The sequence below is a fragment of the Mesitornis unicolor genome, unplaced genomic scaffold (genome assembly GCF_000695765.1).
Source record: "Mesitornis unicolor isolate BGI_N332 unplaced genomic scaffold, ASM69576v1 scaffold6674, whole genome shotgun sequence".
In the NCBI taxonomy this organism is placed as follows: Eukaryota; Metazoa; Chordata; class Aves; order Mesitornithiformes; family Mesitornithidae; genus Mesitornis; species Mesitornis unicolor.
This window is the reverse complement of record NW_010181966.1, coordinates 13901-28688: the sequence shown is the minus strand read 5'-3', so window position 1 is coordinate 28688 and position 14788 is coordinate 13901. Positions and strand designations below refer to the sequence as shown.

General features: G+C 36.2%; 1 protein-coding gene across 1 annotated transcript; it reads left to right on the top strand.

The window, feature by feature from the left end:
* Positions 1-712: 712 nt before the first annotated feature.
* Positions 713-14171, top strand: LOC104539918 (N-alpha-acetyltransferase 16, NatA auxiliary subunit-like). The gene is made up of 12 exons (XM_010183593.1): positions 713-886; positions 4084-4156; positions 4389-4558; positions 4930-5082; positions 7004-7132; positions 7707-7920; positions 9614-9807; positions 10551-10659; positions 11149-11247; positions 11988-12131; positions 13192-13289; positions 13561-14171. The coding sequence occupies exons 1-12, from the start codon at positions 713-715 to the stop codon at positions 13759-13761; spliced, it is 1758 nt and encodes a 585-aa protein (XP_010181895.1). The 3' UTR covers positions 13762-14171.
* The last annotated feature ends 617 nt before the right edge of the window (positions 14172-14788 follow it).

Genomic DNA, 14788 nt, shown 5'->3' with positions numbered 1-14788 from the left:
GATAGTTCTCTTTTGCTCTTGGTCTAAACAGATTTCTGTGATAGGAGGAGTCACTTGGTATATGGCATAGTATGCAGCGCAGATTTTAATTTAATAACTGGCCCATGGGTGCCACCATAATAGCTGCAAGTGACAATAAAAGAATTCCAGCCATCAGCCATTTATCTCGGAAACAGTAACTTTCCCTTAGGCTATGCCTTACAAAAGAGGATGCAAAAATACTTTGCAGTAAAATCAGATAAATAAATAATGCTCATAGGAAAAAGTAATTTAGGATTGAGGTGTAAGTGAATTATGTTCTTGTTGCTTACACTTTTAAAATAAATTAGGATGTGTATGCATGATATCTATGTAAGTCTCAGTTTGTATTTCTCAAGTACTAATTTTACGGCAGTTACTCAAAGTTTAGTTATGAAAACATCCTTTCTAATGGGAATAAACTGTGCATGAATGGAAGAAAATGAAGTCCCACTTGCAGCTCCAGCAGTTGGTTCGCTGGACATGATGGGTTTCTCTGGTGCAGGGGACAAGCCCTTGGAGAGTGGTGCCCAGTGCAGGAAGGGATCCAGCCCTGATTGAAGAAGGAAGGCTTTCTATCATGGGGTTATAGCGTTGGTGGATAAGGGAAGAGCAACCAGTGTCATCTACCTGGACTTGTGCAAAGCATTTGCCACTGTCCTGTATGACATCCTTGTCTCTAAATTGGACAGACATGGACTTGATGGGTAGACCACTTGGTGGACAAGGAGTTGGCTGGATGGTCACACTTAGAGTTGTGGTCAACAGCTTGGTGTCCAAGAGAGCTGGGGTTGTTCAGCCTGGAAAACAAAAGACTGGGGAGACCTTCTTCTCTCGAGACATTCAAGACCTTCCTGGACGTGTTCCTGTGTGATCCTGCTCTAGCAGAGGGGTTGGAGTAGATGGTCTTCAGAGGTCCCTGCCAGTCTGTGATTCTGGCCTTTGTGAAGTCCTTACTTCAAGTAGTACAGAGTGTGGAAGATGCTGTCTTAACTTTAGAGATTATTACACTTGATGAGAATCTCTACTGGTTTGTGAGCACGTGAAATTTTAAGATTAACATAAGGTATAGGAAGAGAAATGAGCACTTTGCTTGTCTCTGCTAGTGGGGAAGGCTGGAGCCCATTTCCCTCTTCTTGGGTTCTTGCTTCTTAGCTCATTGTTCTTTTGTAAGGAAATTAAAGTGGTAGGTAATGACCTATGAAAAGGCTTGTTATGGTTATTTAAGAGACTTCTGAAACGGGTGGCCCCAGTTCTGGAATGACTCCATTCTTGTCATAGCAAAATATGAGCTTTTTATTACTTCTGTTATGCTTCTGTGATACTTCAAGCTTTTCTCAGATCCATGTCAAGGAAATAACTGTTGGTTGGGGTTGGTTTTTTTGCTTGTTTTTCTCCCTAATAGAAGTTAACTCATGGTCAGTATCATGCTATTTCCAGATACCTCAGCTTGATATTTTTTTTTTTAGGAATTGTAAAGTGATCTTTATGAAGAATGCTGTAGTGTTGGGAAATAGTAAAATATTACTGCCTTTAGGATGGCGGTGGTGACTTGAGAATACATGTAATAGATGGTAGGGAATCTGAGACAGATTTTTCTACTGAATTTGCAGTTAATATGGACACAGAAATTAAGGCTCATATTTCCAGGTAATTTGTTTCTGAAGCAGCACATGGACCTGGAATTATTTTCCTAAAAAACTAGCAGTAGTTTAGCATAAGTGTAAAAAGAGAGGAAAAGGATTCTGAGTACTCATGAGAAACAAAGACACTGTCATTTTCATTACGAATGTCTGCAATAACTTACCTACCTGATTTGTGCTGTTTTTGTTGCTGTTGCTTTCACTGAGTACTTGTTTCCAAAGGTATCATTCACAGTAGTTTTCAGAATGACAATGGTAGTGTAGTTTTTTGGACTGTAGAAGCCAAAACCACTGCAGAGTTCTGAATTTGAAGAACATAGCGTCTTTTAAAACATGGTACAGTTCAGTATTGTCCATTACCTCAAGATCAGAGGATTTGGTTTCACTGTTGCTGTAAGCTGAGTGAAGACCCTTCTGCTAGGAGGAGTCTTACACTCAGGTCTGTGAGTAAATCACTTGTAACGCTGAGTACAGCCACTAGCACTGACCCAAAGCAGAGACGAGGCACATGTGGTTCGGGGGAGCTGGCACCATTCTTTTTGGCTGTGTCATGGTCTTTGTCCATCTATGAAGTCATATCCCAAATGTGCAGCAGTGGAAAAAAAAAAACATAGAAATAGTTCAGTGGTCATGATGGGATGTGTTTATTAAAGAAATGAAGGGGTCTTTTTCTTCCTTTACACACGTTCACTTGCTGTCTAGCAAAGCAGGCTGATCTCAAAGGAATTTGAGTTTACTAACAGCCAAATGAGAGTAACTTTGGGAATACTTTGAAGTTCCAGTGAAAAGCAGCAAAGAAATAACATTTACTCTGTTGCACATATACATTGCAAGCCTGCTACCTGGAGCAGATGCTCACTTCTGCATTTAAACACATTATAGAGAAGAGAATATTCACAGGTTTTCTGAGGTTGTTGAAGGTTTCTTTTAGTGAACAGGTGTCTGAGGCTAGAGAACAGCTTAATGCATTTATTTGCCTTGTCCGTTTACTTGTGACTTCTTTACATACCTTTATCACTTTGTAATTATTTGAAGTGTAGTAACATTTTATATTATTTAATGAGATTTTGCTGCCAGAAACCATTTCTTAGGAGATTTTCCTAGAGCTTTCCAGAATGTGTGTGTATTTATATGTTTCATTACCCTTCTGAGACATTTACACTGGCTGTGTATCACTTAGACTTTGCCTTCTCTACTCTCTTTGAGATAAAATGCTTGGCATTTCTTGCCTACTGTGCTGAATTAGGTTAAATAGAGTAGTATACTTAAATTTCTGGAACAAGGCTTATTCCCTTCCCCTCCTCTCCCAAATGGTAACTTGAAGTGTATATAACACTTTGTCAAATCCTGCTTTTTAAAATTTTGCTGTCTCTCCACAGTATTTTTTGTTTCACTCTTACAACCAACTATTTTTTGAGATAGGATCATCTTTTAACCATAGAAGTTTCAGACTTTTACCATCTCAAAGTTTCACCTAATTGGTGAAGTAACCATTATACTGCTATGCTTACAATCAGATCTTATTTTTTTTAAGTCCCTTCTGTATTTTGGATGATCCTAGATCACATAGATCACTTTTTTTGTTTGTTTGTTTCTTTAGTGTTGTTTTTATTTGTTGAAGAGGCTGATTACTTGCTGGATATGGCAGGCACACTTACAATGTAGCTACAAAACAGGTTGAACATTTCATAAAATGCTTAGAAATACTGCGTGGCACTTGTAAGCCACTGGTACTGGAGCAGTTCATTGTCATGAAATGCACAGATCCTAACATTTTTAGGTACTGTAAATGCCAGCCTCATATAGTGCGAGTTCAGAACTGTATGGATGACTTTTGAGTTTTCAGCCTTGGTGTGAGCAGTATTGTTGACAAGGTCCCATTTCTGAAAGTATTAGACTTAAATCAATCACTATATAAAATTTTGTGTAAAAAGATGTAGCTGGTATTCTAGGCAATGATACCTTTTGTTAAAAAAAAAAAAAGATCCTTAGTAATACATACCAGCATCCCAGAAAACCACAGAAGTCTCTTCTGTATCTTCAGAGTTATGGGAAGTTCACATGGAGTCTTTTCCAAAACACCTTTTTCAGTTGGCGCAGTTTGGACACTTAAAAACTAATAGCATAAATAAAAATTTCAAAATACAACTTAACAAGGATACTAATCAAATGTGCTTGATTACTGTATGCTGTAAGCTGCCAAAAATTACACCTGTTTACCTGCCATGTCATGAGTTAAAATGAGTGATACAAGGTAGCGTGTAAAAGGTGAAGCAAACTAAATGAGGATACATCCACATTTTTTACAGATTAAGTAATTATTTTAATATAGTTTCTCTAACTTTGTCACAGTATGTTTTTCAGTGTGTTTATGTGAACATGATAGTAAAGCAAAACTTAAGTTGATTTTTTTTGTATGCAGGTTTCTACAATCCAAGAACTTGTTACTGGTTACGAAGCCTCTTTGAAAACTTGTGATCTTTTTAGTACGTGTGGTAAGTTCCTATGGTCTTAAATTAATTACGCTGTAATTACTGAGACTGGTTATGGCAGTCATCAAGAACTGTTGAAGTGCTGACACTGAAAACAGTTGTAAAACCTTGTAGTAAGTAAATGCATTACAGAGAATATTTGCTGAATTTGCCAAGCTTCGTTTTTTGTTTACTTTCCTTTCAAATGCAGTCTAAAACCTTAATGGTTACTGTAACTTTTTCCGTTTTGTTGCAGAAAACGGCGAGAGAGAGCCCCCAACGACACTGCTTTGGGTTCGGTATTTCCTGGCACAGCACTTTGACAGACTTGGCCAGTGTTCTTTGGCCTTGGATTACATAAATGCTGCAATTGCAAGCACTCCAACATTAATAGAGCTGTTCTATTTAAAAGCAAAAATTTACAAGGTAAAAAGTGATTTTGGACATCTAGAGTACCTAGTTTATATTAAAAAAACAACCCATTGAGCTGGTGTGAATGTGTGGGTAGTTATTTCAGTTAGCAGTGGTTGTGGGCATCAGTTTTTTTCTGGGTTTCTTTTTGTGCACTGTTCTGTCAGGAAGAAAATGAAAACACTTATGTTTTGTTTAGATTTTGCAAAGCAAGTCACAGCTTACAGTAAATTGTCATTCTGAAGAAATCTAAGGGCAGGAGCAGAATGAACAATAATACTGCCTTCTGTTATTTCTGAGGGAGAATTACCAGTAAGTATAGATTTCAGGATTTGGTCAATATCGGGATTATACTGAAAGTTAACTATTTAATTTCTCCCTAACAGCATGTAGGTAACCTCAAGGAAGCTGCCAAATGGATGGATGAAGCACAGTCTTTGGATACTGCAGATAGATTTATCAATTCCAAATGTGCCAAGTACATGCTGCGAGCAAATATGGTGAAGGATGCAGAGGAGATGTGCTCTAAATTCACAAGGGTAAGTATTGCTTTAATGAAGAGAGGTTTTGTTTGCTTCTGGCAGTTCATTTTTTACTCATGTAACTTTGGACCAAGATTTTAAAAATATTTTTTGGTGTCCATTTTAACTTAATGCTCTTACACTTAATAGTAAATAACTATATAGAACCATAGGATGGCTTGGGTTGGAAGGGACCATATAAAGCTCATCCAGTCCAACCCCCCTGCCATGGGCAGGGACACCTCCCACCAGACCTGGTTGCCCAAAGCCCTGAACAACCTAGCCTTGAACACTGCCAGGGAGGGGGCATCCACAACTTCCCTGGGCAACCTGTGCCAGTGTCTCACCACTCTCATCCTAAAAAAACTTTCTCCTTATGTCCTGTCTAAATCTACCCTCTTTCGGTTTAAAACTGTTGCCCCTTGTCCTGTCACTACAGGTCCTGGTGAAAAGTCTCTTTTTTTTTTTCTATATATTGAAAGGTCTCCCCAGAGCCTTCCCTTCTCCAGGCTGAACAATTCCAGCTCTCTGAGCCTTTCTTCAGAGGAGAGAGCTGTTCCTCTCCTCTGAGTTTTTTCATGGCCCTCCTCTAGACCTGCTCTAACAGGTCTATGTCCCTGTTGTGCTGGGGGCTGCAGAGCTAGAAGCAGTACTCCAGCCGTAAAGACCCAGTCAATGCTAGAAAAAAAATGGTTGTTCAAGCATAGTTGTCCAGAAGTAGTTTTTTTGTTGCCATACTTGTAAGTACCTCTTTGAAAATTAATCTGATGGGATACCTTGTTTGCAAAACCTGCCATTTCCCAGTAATACCATCTGAGCTAACTGCACAGGAATGTGTGCTGTGTTCATTATGATTTAGCATTAACAAAAATGTAATTTGAACTTGAACGTATCATTCCATTAAGCTAGTACTACACACAAATTTTGTTACAGCAAATCCTATCCTTAAATAATGGAGTAAGCACTTCAAATTCTGTATTTTTGATGTTGAACAAATTTTAGAGCCATAAAGGCCAGATTTCTGTATTATTTATGTAACTAAATATTATGACAGCTACTTGGTGAGATTTCCTGGAGCACATAAATGAATTAGGCTCCTTAATTTTTAATTTTAATTGTGGAAACACTTGAAAGTGAATCTGAGTTTTCTAGATATTTCTAGGAACTATCGAAAATTTGATTACTAAACACATGGTGTATGCTTATCTGAAGAGTGATAGCAAGAAATATAGAAATCTAGCATAGCTTCCTGTGTGGTAAGGTAGGATAAATCTGATCCTAAATAAATGTTGTAGAGTTGAACTGTTTGGTTTTTTCCCCTAGTATAAAGACTGCTCTGAAAACTTGGTGGCTAGCATTTGTGATATGTGAAATGTACTTCCAGCCTGTTTATTCTTCATCTAGAGCATTGAAACTATGAAAGATAAATCCTAGGATTTTTTTCTTGTAAAAGTCTGAAGTATAAACTAACTTCATTTATTTATACTAACAAGTTTTAAGAAACTCATAATTATTCATACTACATGATAAGGCAGTAAATATATATTGGTGGATATTTAGACTAGTAGATGCCATTTACCTGACTGGGGAAAAAGCAATGAAAATTACTTGCTGAACTGTAAGATTTTTTTTTAAATGTTGTTTTCTGCCCCTAGATTGTAGAAATAAGACTGTGTATAAAAGCAGAAGTTAATTTTTAAAATTTGTTGAGACACTAATCTTGAGAATTTGTTTTTAAATAATTTCAATTGATTTCTTTCTCTCTTGGGGAGAATTAAGGTATCACAAACTATTCTCAGTTAGTGTGTGGCTATATCCATTGAAAACTATATTCCAAGTAGGATTGATTGCTTCTTCCTAATGCCCTGAAGCTAGCCAGAGTTGAAAGAAGCAGCTGGTAAATTATAATAGAAAAAAGTTATAATGACACTTATTTCAGGAAGGAACTTCTGCTATGGAAAACCTAAATGAGATGCAGTGTATGTGGTTCCAGACCGAATGTGCTGCAGCTTATCAAAGACTAGGGAAGTATGGTGATGCCTTGAAAAAATGCCATGAAGTAGAAAGGGTAAGTAGGTGCAAACACCATCAGTTCCTTTCCCAGTATTTCTCATAGGCTAATGAAGATGTTTGCTGATGTAAACAGCGTGATTTTCTTTGCATATAAAGTTTCTAGTGTAATGACTTTTAAAAACAGGTTAATGCTTGATGGTTTATTGTAGTAGATAAGATGTCATCCCCAGCCATTATATGCAAAACAAGTATTTGAAGTGAAAAGGATTCAATATCAAAACACTTCTAACTCTGCAACTGTTTGTATGTTAACTTTATGCTGTCTTTTGCCAATTGTTTGGTGGGTTTTTTTTTTTTTAGTCATTTCAGTTGGCTTTTAAAGAGTGCCTAAGTCTTTAAACAATCACATTATAGGTTTTGTTAACAAAATAAGATTTTTCTGGGTGGATTTTTTTTCCCTACTGACAGGTTCTCTTCGGCAGTCAGTAATTTAAGAATATTTCTGTGCTTGTTAAATACTGCCTATAAATAATATCAGTTGTAACTTTATTCACTTCTATTTAATATTAAAAAATAGACTAAGCAAGGGAAGTGCATCACACTTGTGTATCTTTTTTTTTTTCTTGAAGCATTTTTTTGAGATAACAGATGATCAGTTTGACTTCCACACATACTGCATGAGAAAGATGACTCTTCGTGCCTATGTAGACCTTTTGAGATTAGAAGATGTGCTCAGGAAACATGCCTTCTACTTCAAGGCTGCTCGATCAGCAATTGAAATCTACTTGAAGCTCCATGATAATCCTCTTACCAATGAAAGCAAAGAACAAGAAGTGAATTCAGGTACCTGGACCATAATGGAGGCTCATATGTATATGACACATAGAAACTTAGTAAGCTATGTGCTGTAGAATAAATATGAGTTGTAACATGCACAGGTTTTTCCTCTTTTCTGTCATGCCTTGATAACTGAAAAGAGATCATAGGTAACATGCTACAGTTGTCTCTCCTCTTGTGGAACTACAGCTACTGTCAGCACTGCAGTGGTTGTTGACTAGAGGGATGAAGGTAACAACTAGCTCTTTGCGAAGTCAAAAATATTTCAACTGGGGAAAAAGTTAACCTAAACCAAAAATGACACTTAATATTACCAATGTATAAAATCACAGAATGGTTTGGGTTGAAAGGGACCCTAAAGAACATACAGTCCAACCCCCCTGCCAAGGGCAGAGATACCTCCCACTAAACAGATTGCCCAAAGTCCTGTTTTAACCTTTCATTCAGAGGTGAAATAGTAAGTTTTTCCATATCTGCCTGTGTATAATGAAGTGCATCTGAAAAGGGTCACATTTCATAGCACAGTTCTTCCATCTTTTTTTCTTTCAAATTTTAATTTGTGTGTATAATGTAAGATAGGTGTGTGACATGGGATCTTGACAGTGATAATGTCATAGAAAGTAAGGTAGGGAAGGGTCTAAGAAGTCACATTAGCTCATTTGCAGGCTGTGCATTGGGATTCAGTAGTGTCATCCACAAGGAAGACAACACTGTATGAATGGGGTAAAAAGAATGCTTGCTGCTGCTTTCTTCCCATATATTAGGATGGTGGCTGGCCTCAGCAGAGAGCCACAAAACACGATGCATTAGTCCCTCAGTAGCTTGTTCTTCTTTTTCCTTACTACTTTATTTACACAGATCCTGTTCTTTGTGAACACCACAGTAAACAAAGTGGAAACAACAGCATTATTCAGGCTAAACTGGTCAAGTCAGTGGGACAGCAGGAAAGAGAATGACAAATGGAAAGGCTAAAGTTCAATCCTATATGAACCTCGTAGGAAAGCATGTTTTGTGTTCTGCGTTTACAACCGTTAAACCTTCTTGGTTTATCTAAATGCTAGTCCAGTCTAAACATCAAAACGCAGCAAGCAGCCTGAAGATTCATACTGGTCCTGCTAATACATACCAGAATACTTTGCCTCTCCTCACCTCAAACAATACCAGTTTTTACTTGCATCCATTTAGCTATCCCATGGTGTTTGCAGCAAATCAATGCAATTATCATGTCTGTATATTGTTCACTTTATTGACACTTTAATGGAAGATAACAAAAAGATGAAGTGTAAAGCTGTCTGGATGTTTCTAGTTATCATTAAAAGCTGAGCTACAGTCAATAGGGGAGCTTAGTATTACCCTTGAAAACCCTTGTCTTTTTTTCCAAGGTAAATTCTGTCATAGGTATAACAACTTTATGTAGTTAACCTTTCAAATAGTTGAGGTTTCTGTAACAACTATGTAAGAGAAAATATGCAAGATAAAGTGTTGTGTTATGCTGTAAATAGTAATCCAATAGTAATGTTGGACTGCATAGTGATGTAGTCCAACATTTGGCAAGTGCTGATATTTATAGAAAATATGTAAAAGTATGCCGCTTTGAAATGGGGAGGAGTGTAGTGTCTGAGCGTTATTTACGAAAAACAAGATATTTAATTAAATCCTCCGTTAATGTAAGTTACCTGTTTGTTACCTTAACCTGCAGAAAATCTCTCAGCCAAAGAATTGAAGAAAATGCTTAGCAAGCAAAGAAGAGCACAGAAGAAAGCAAAACTTGAAGAGGAAAGAAAACATGCGGAAAGAGAGCGACAACAAAAGAATCAAAAGAAAAAGCGAGATGAAGAGGAAGAGGAAACTAGTGGACCCAGGGAAGAGCTAGTTCCTGAAAAACTGGAAAGGGTTAGCATGGTCTTTCATGTTAAATTCATGTGATTATCATTAAAAGCTTATAATATGGGATGTTACTATCGGATTCTCCTAAAAGAATCCATTGTTTTTTATAATTTTTTTTTACATGCAAAAATACCATTTTATAGTATATCTGTATTGACACTAAAGAAAAGTAGTATTTTTTCCTCTAATAAATCAAAGATCTATATTAATATAGTTACTTTATTTAAAATTTTTTCAAAGAACAGACCATCCTTCATTAAGATAGATACTTAATAAAAAGATGGTTCTTGCCTGAACAACTGTAGTTTTCATACAATGAATAGAGAAAAACAAACAGGAATTTTTGAAGACATGATTTGAAGCAAAAATTTGAAGACATGAGCCAGTATTTCTTGAAGCACAAAAAAGACCTGTCTCCTTTATCAGAGTAACTTCAGAAGTTTAAGCTTGTTGTCGAAGGTGGTCATATTTAATAGTTTCCTAAATGTTAAATTACAACACTGAGTACATCACATAAGAAGTGCCAGAGTTAGCAATGGTGATGTCTTTGTCAACATGAATTCATGAGTAAACACTTTTAAATCTCACTGTTCAAATAAAAATGTTGTGATTCAGTTTAATTCAGAAAGCTGTCTACAGTTCACCTATGGCCTCTGTCTTTAAATGCTCTGAATAACGGTAACTATCCTTGGTGTTTTTTCTTTGACATTTATTTTAAGCTTTAAATTTCACTGTTTTTTTTAAAACAGGTAGAAAATCCATTAGAAGAAGCCATTAAGTTCCTTATACCGCTTAAGAACCTTATTGGAGATGATATAGAAACACATTTATTAGCATTTGAAATATACTTTAGAAAAGGTAAAGTACTGCATAATTTTATTTTTTTGCTGTGTAAAATTTTAACCCTTTGCTGTGGCCTGTGTTATGTGATTGTAGCCTAAAATGGTCTGCAATAGATATTTGACTAAAGCTGGAATTTGCTTGCAGCATACCCAGTAATAGCACTTTTGTTTAGCCACCCGCCCTTAAAACAAACAAAAATACTAAGAGCAAAGTAAGTTGTGGTATATACTAATAGATGCTCTAGAAAGATACTTGTAGTGTGATCTTTAATTAACTAGGGGAAAACAAAGCCAAACATATAGTAATGGCATCTATGCAGTGCTGCCAGAGTTCGAGCAGTAGGCAGTTTGGATGGGGAAAAATAAATCTCCGTTCTAGTCTGTATAGGCATTGGTATTTCCAATGCTTGTACTCGATTTACTAAAGAAGACAGTAGTTGATAGAAAGAGAAAATGTGTTGTATTCTTAATCTTGGTATATTTTTGGTTTTTCTCCCTCCTACAGGAAAGTTTCTGTTAATGTTACAGTCTGTCAAAAGAGCTTTTGCTATCAACAGTAATAACCCATGGCTACACGAGTGCTTGATTAAATTCTCAAAAGCTGGTACGTGCGTAGGAAGTACGTATGTATGTATAAAGATAGAGGAAGTTTTATCTGTACAAGGACATAAGTACATATTTTTGTAATATCTATAACTTCTCTTGAAACACAAACCAATATGAAGAAAAAAATAATAAAGGGTTTGTTTTCCTTGATAATACCTATGAAATCACAGCTTGTGCTGTGTACTACTACTTCCTCCCTTAATGCACCAGGTGGACCTAATAACTCATTTTGGCTGGATTTCTAGAGCTTATAATTACTTCAATGTATATCCTCTTTGCTTTGAAGAAACATACCAGACATAGTGCTTTATTTTGTCACAGGAATCAGCTTAGATAAGGTCTTAACGATTTCTTGGGATAACAACAAGTTGTACATAAGGCAGCATTAAAAGGAGCTGATGGAGTTTATCTTGCTGTCTTCCTTCCCAATTAGGTGATTTAAATAAAATCACTCTGACTGGTAACATATGGTTTGTCCTGCAGAGTGTGAATATATTTTGAAAATTACTCATTTTGCATACATAATCAGAATCTGACATTTATTTTCTGAATACCAAAGCTTGTGTTGACCTGTAATACTCTTTTGAACTAGAATTTGGGTTTCTTCCCGTGTCCAAATCTTTTTTTTTTAAAAAATGGGAATTTTAGCAGTGATTATTATGGTTTCACAGTGTTTCCTACAGTTGTTTAAATGGAATTTTTTTTTTGCTTCTCTCCCTCTAACCTTCCCCCTTCTAGTATCTGACCATAGTAACCTCCCAGAAATTGTGAGCAAGGTCCTAACTCAAGAAATGCAGAAAATCTTTGTTAATAAAAACTTGGAAAGTTTTAATGAAGAATTTCTCAAACACAATGCTACCTCCATTCAGCACCAACTGTCAGGTTTGTTTTAACTTTTTAATGCTCTTGAAAATGAGACAATTCCAGTGATTTAAATTCGGAATCTTCATCTGCAGTCCATAAATCACACACAAATTCCAATGGGCCAGGAATTTGTATGTTGTTTACTCTGATTTTATGTCTGCTTTTACATTAAAAAAACACCAAACAACTTAATCACTTTATTATATGCATAAGGAATCTGCTTACCTCCAAAAAGTACAATCACCACCACAGACATTGAAGTATGGAAGCACTGCCATCCCTCCTGTTGCAGCTTCTAGTTTTGAAATGGTGAGAAAACAGAAAACAAAAAATCCTATATATTAGTAGCAGTGCTTTTCTGTGTTCTGTTATCAGCTGCAGTGCCTCTGTTCCTACTCATAGCTTTGTCAAGTAGCAACAGCATCAATAAAAATACCATAAAAAAAACTTGTTACTTTTGCTTTCCTGCCCTGTGGTCAGCAATGAAAATGTTGCACTACAGCACTCTTACACTATTTGTGAAGAAGAGCTATGAGAAGCTGCTGGAGTTAAGTCAAAGGAAGCTGAATTTGAAATTTGTCATGTCTACTGAGTACAGAAAGTTTTGGATTAAAAATTGATGTCACCTGAGAATCTAGTACAGGGGAAAACAAAACAACTCTTCAGCAGTTAGGAAGCAAAAATAAGTATAGATTTGTCAAGCACTTGAAGTACTTGGAGCAAGACTAATTTCACCTAGTTTGTAAAAGGTACCAGGGATCTCTTCAGAATCACTGGAAAAAAGTTGGCACTAGAGGACTGTTCATCTCACTTAAGGAAAGGCTGGATAGCCCATTAAAAGCTCCCTGTTTCAGAACAGCATCTTGAGAGAAATACTTGCAACCCTTGGTCTTACTTTCTGCCAGATGGACCTATCCTGGTCTGAATTTCTTCTGGACTGTGTTCCACATTTGTTCAGTGACTGTACTGTTCACTTACCTCCAGTACTTTTGAAAAGAAGTCAGAGTATCACTGAGAAAATGAAGTATTGTATTCAGGAATGCTGTTATCTAAATGTTGTGTTCTTTCTTGTGTTAAGGTGCGAAGATGATGTATTTCCTGGACAAATCAAGACAAGAAAAAGCAATTGCTGTTGCTACTAGATTGGATAAAAACATGAGAGACAAAAATGTGAAGGTAAAAGATACAGTATTTAAAGCAAAAGTATGTGTGGGATCTTAAATAATGTATACTTAACTGCAGGATAATGCACATGTTTCATATGTCATGATAAATTAATATTACTGGTATGAACTGGGGCTTAAATTTTTTTCCTTTCAGTAGCTGTAAGATATCTGAATACCAGCAGAGAACCTGTTTGCTCAGATCAGTATTGTTTAACAGTACACTTTTTATTACTAAACCAATTGTGAATCACACTTATTAACTCTTGCTTTTGTTTCTTTAGACATTAACAAAGGTTTTTGAGGCACTGCTTGATGGCAGTTTTGGAAGCTGCCGCACTCAATGTGAAGAATATCAAGCAGCCTGTCATAAACTGTTTCCTTTTACGTCTGCCTTTATGCCTGCCACAAACGAGGACGATAGCAGCATTGCATCTGTGAATCATACAGCCATTAACCATGACTTGCTGTCTAATGAAATTTGAAGTAGTGCGTGCAAGCCTGTGTGTGTCTGTACCTACATGCACACACGTATACGAAACTCTGACTCATTACATGCTGGCTGGATACAGATCAGGGTTACTTTTCCAGGTTGTATTTTAATATCTTTAACAGGTATAAAACAAAATATTTGGATAGCTAAATGAAATGGAGTATGCTATTAGTTATTTTTTTCCTCCCGACAAAAACTGCCAATATTTATGTAAACATTATCCTTAATCAGTGTTTTTTCATGTTTATACTTGTACAGTTTTAAGTCTTTTAATAATCCATCAGCCTTCCCTCACAAAAAATGTGGATGTTAAAGACTGTGTTCACATAAATGTTGTTGCATATACAATTAAATGTGATCATATCTTGTTAATAAGTCATCATTTAAGAGTTTTTAGCAGATAAAGACTGAAGTGCTGCTTGAATTGCCCTCTTCATATTTTACTGTTCTTTAGGTTTTTTCTGGGTTTGGTTTTTTTTCCTTTTTTTAAATTTTATTTTTGTCTTTGGTCAATTTGATTTCTTTTGAAGCACAGTAACAAAGCATTGGGGGTTTTGCATGTTTTGTCAGGTGTGTGTGTCTTATATGGAACCAGTGTTGATGGGAGATGAAGATTAGATTTGTGTAAAAAAACAAAAAAAAAAAACCAAAAAAAAAACCACCAACCAAAAAACCCCAAACAACAACAACAAAAAACTAAGGCTTTTTGAAAACTATTCTATCTACCTTGTGTTCCATAGCTATTGTTTTCTTAAGTTTATGGTCAGTTTAACATTAAGTTTGAATATCCTGAAGCAATTCCCTGTGAAAATATAATAAATTTGATACTGTTGTTTGTCCTTTGGTCCATCTTTCCCTTCCTCCTCTCTCTCCTGGTTTTTCCCCATCTGTTGACACTTAAGTTGAAAAAGCTGCTTCAATTTTGGGCAAATGCAGAAGGTACAGTAAAGGGGAATACAGTTCTGCTCTACATCCTAAAAATCCACTGGTAATTTTACTGTATTACCTCCATTAAAAGT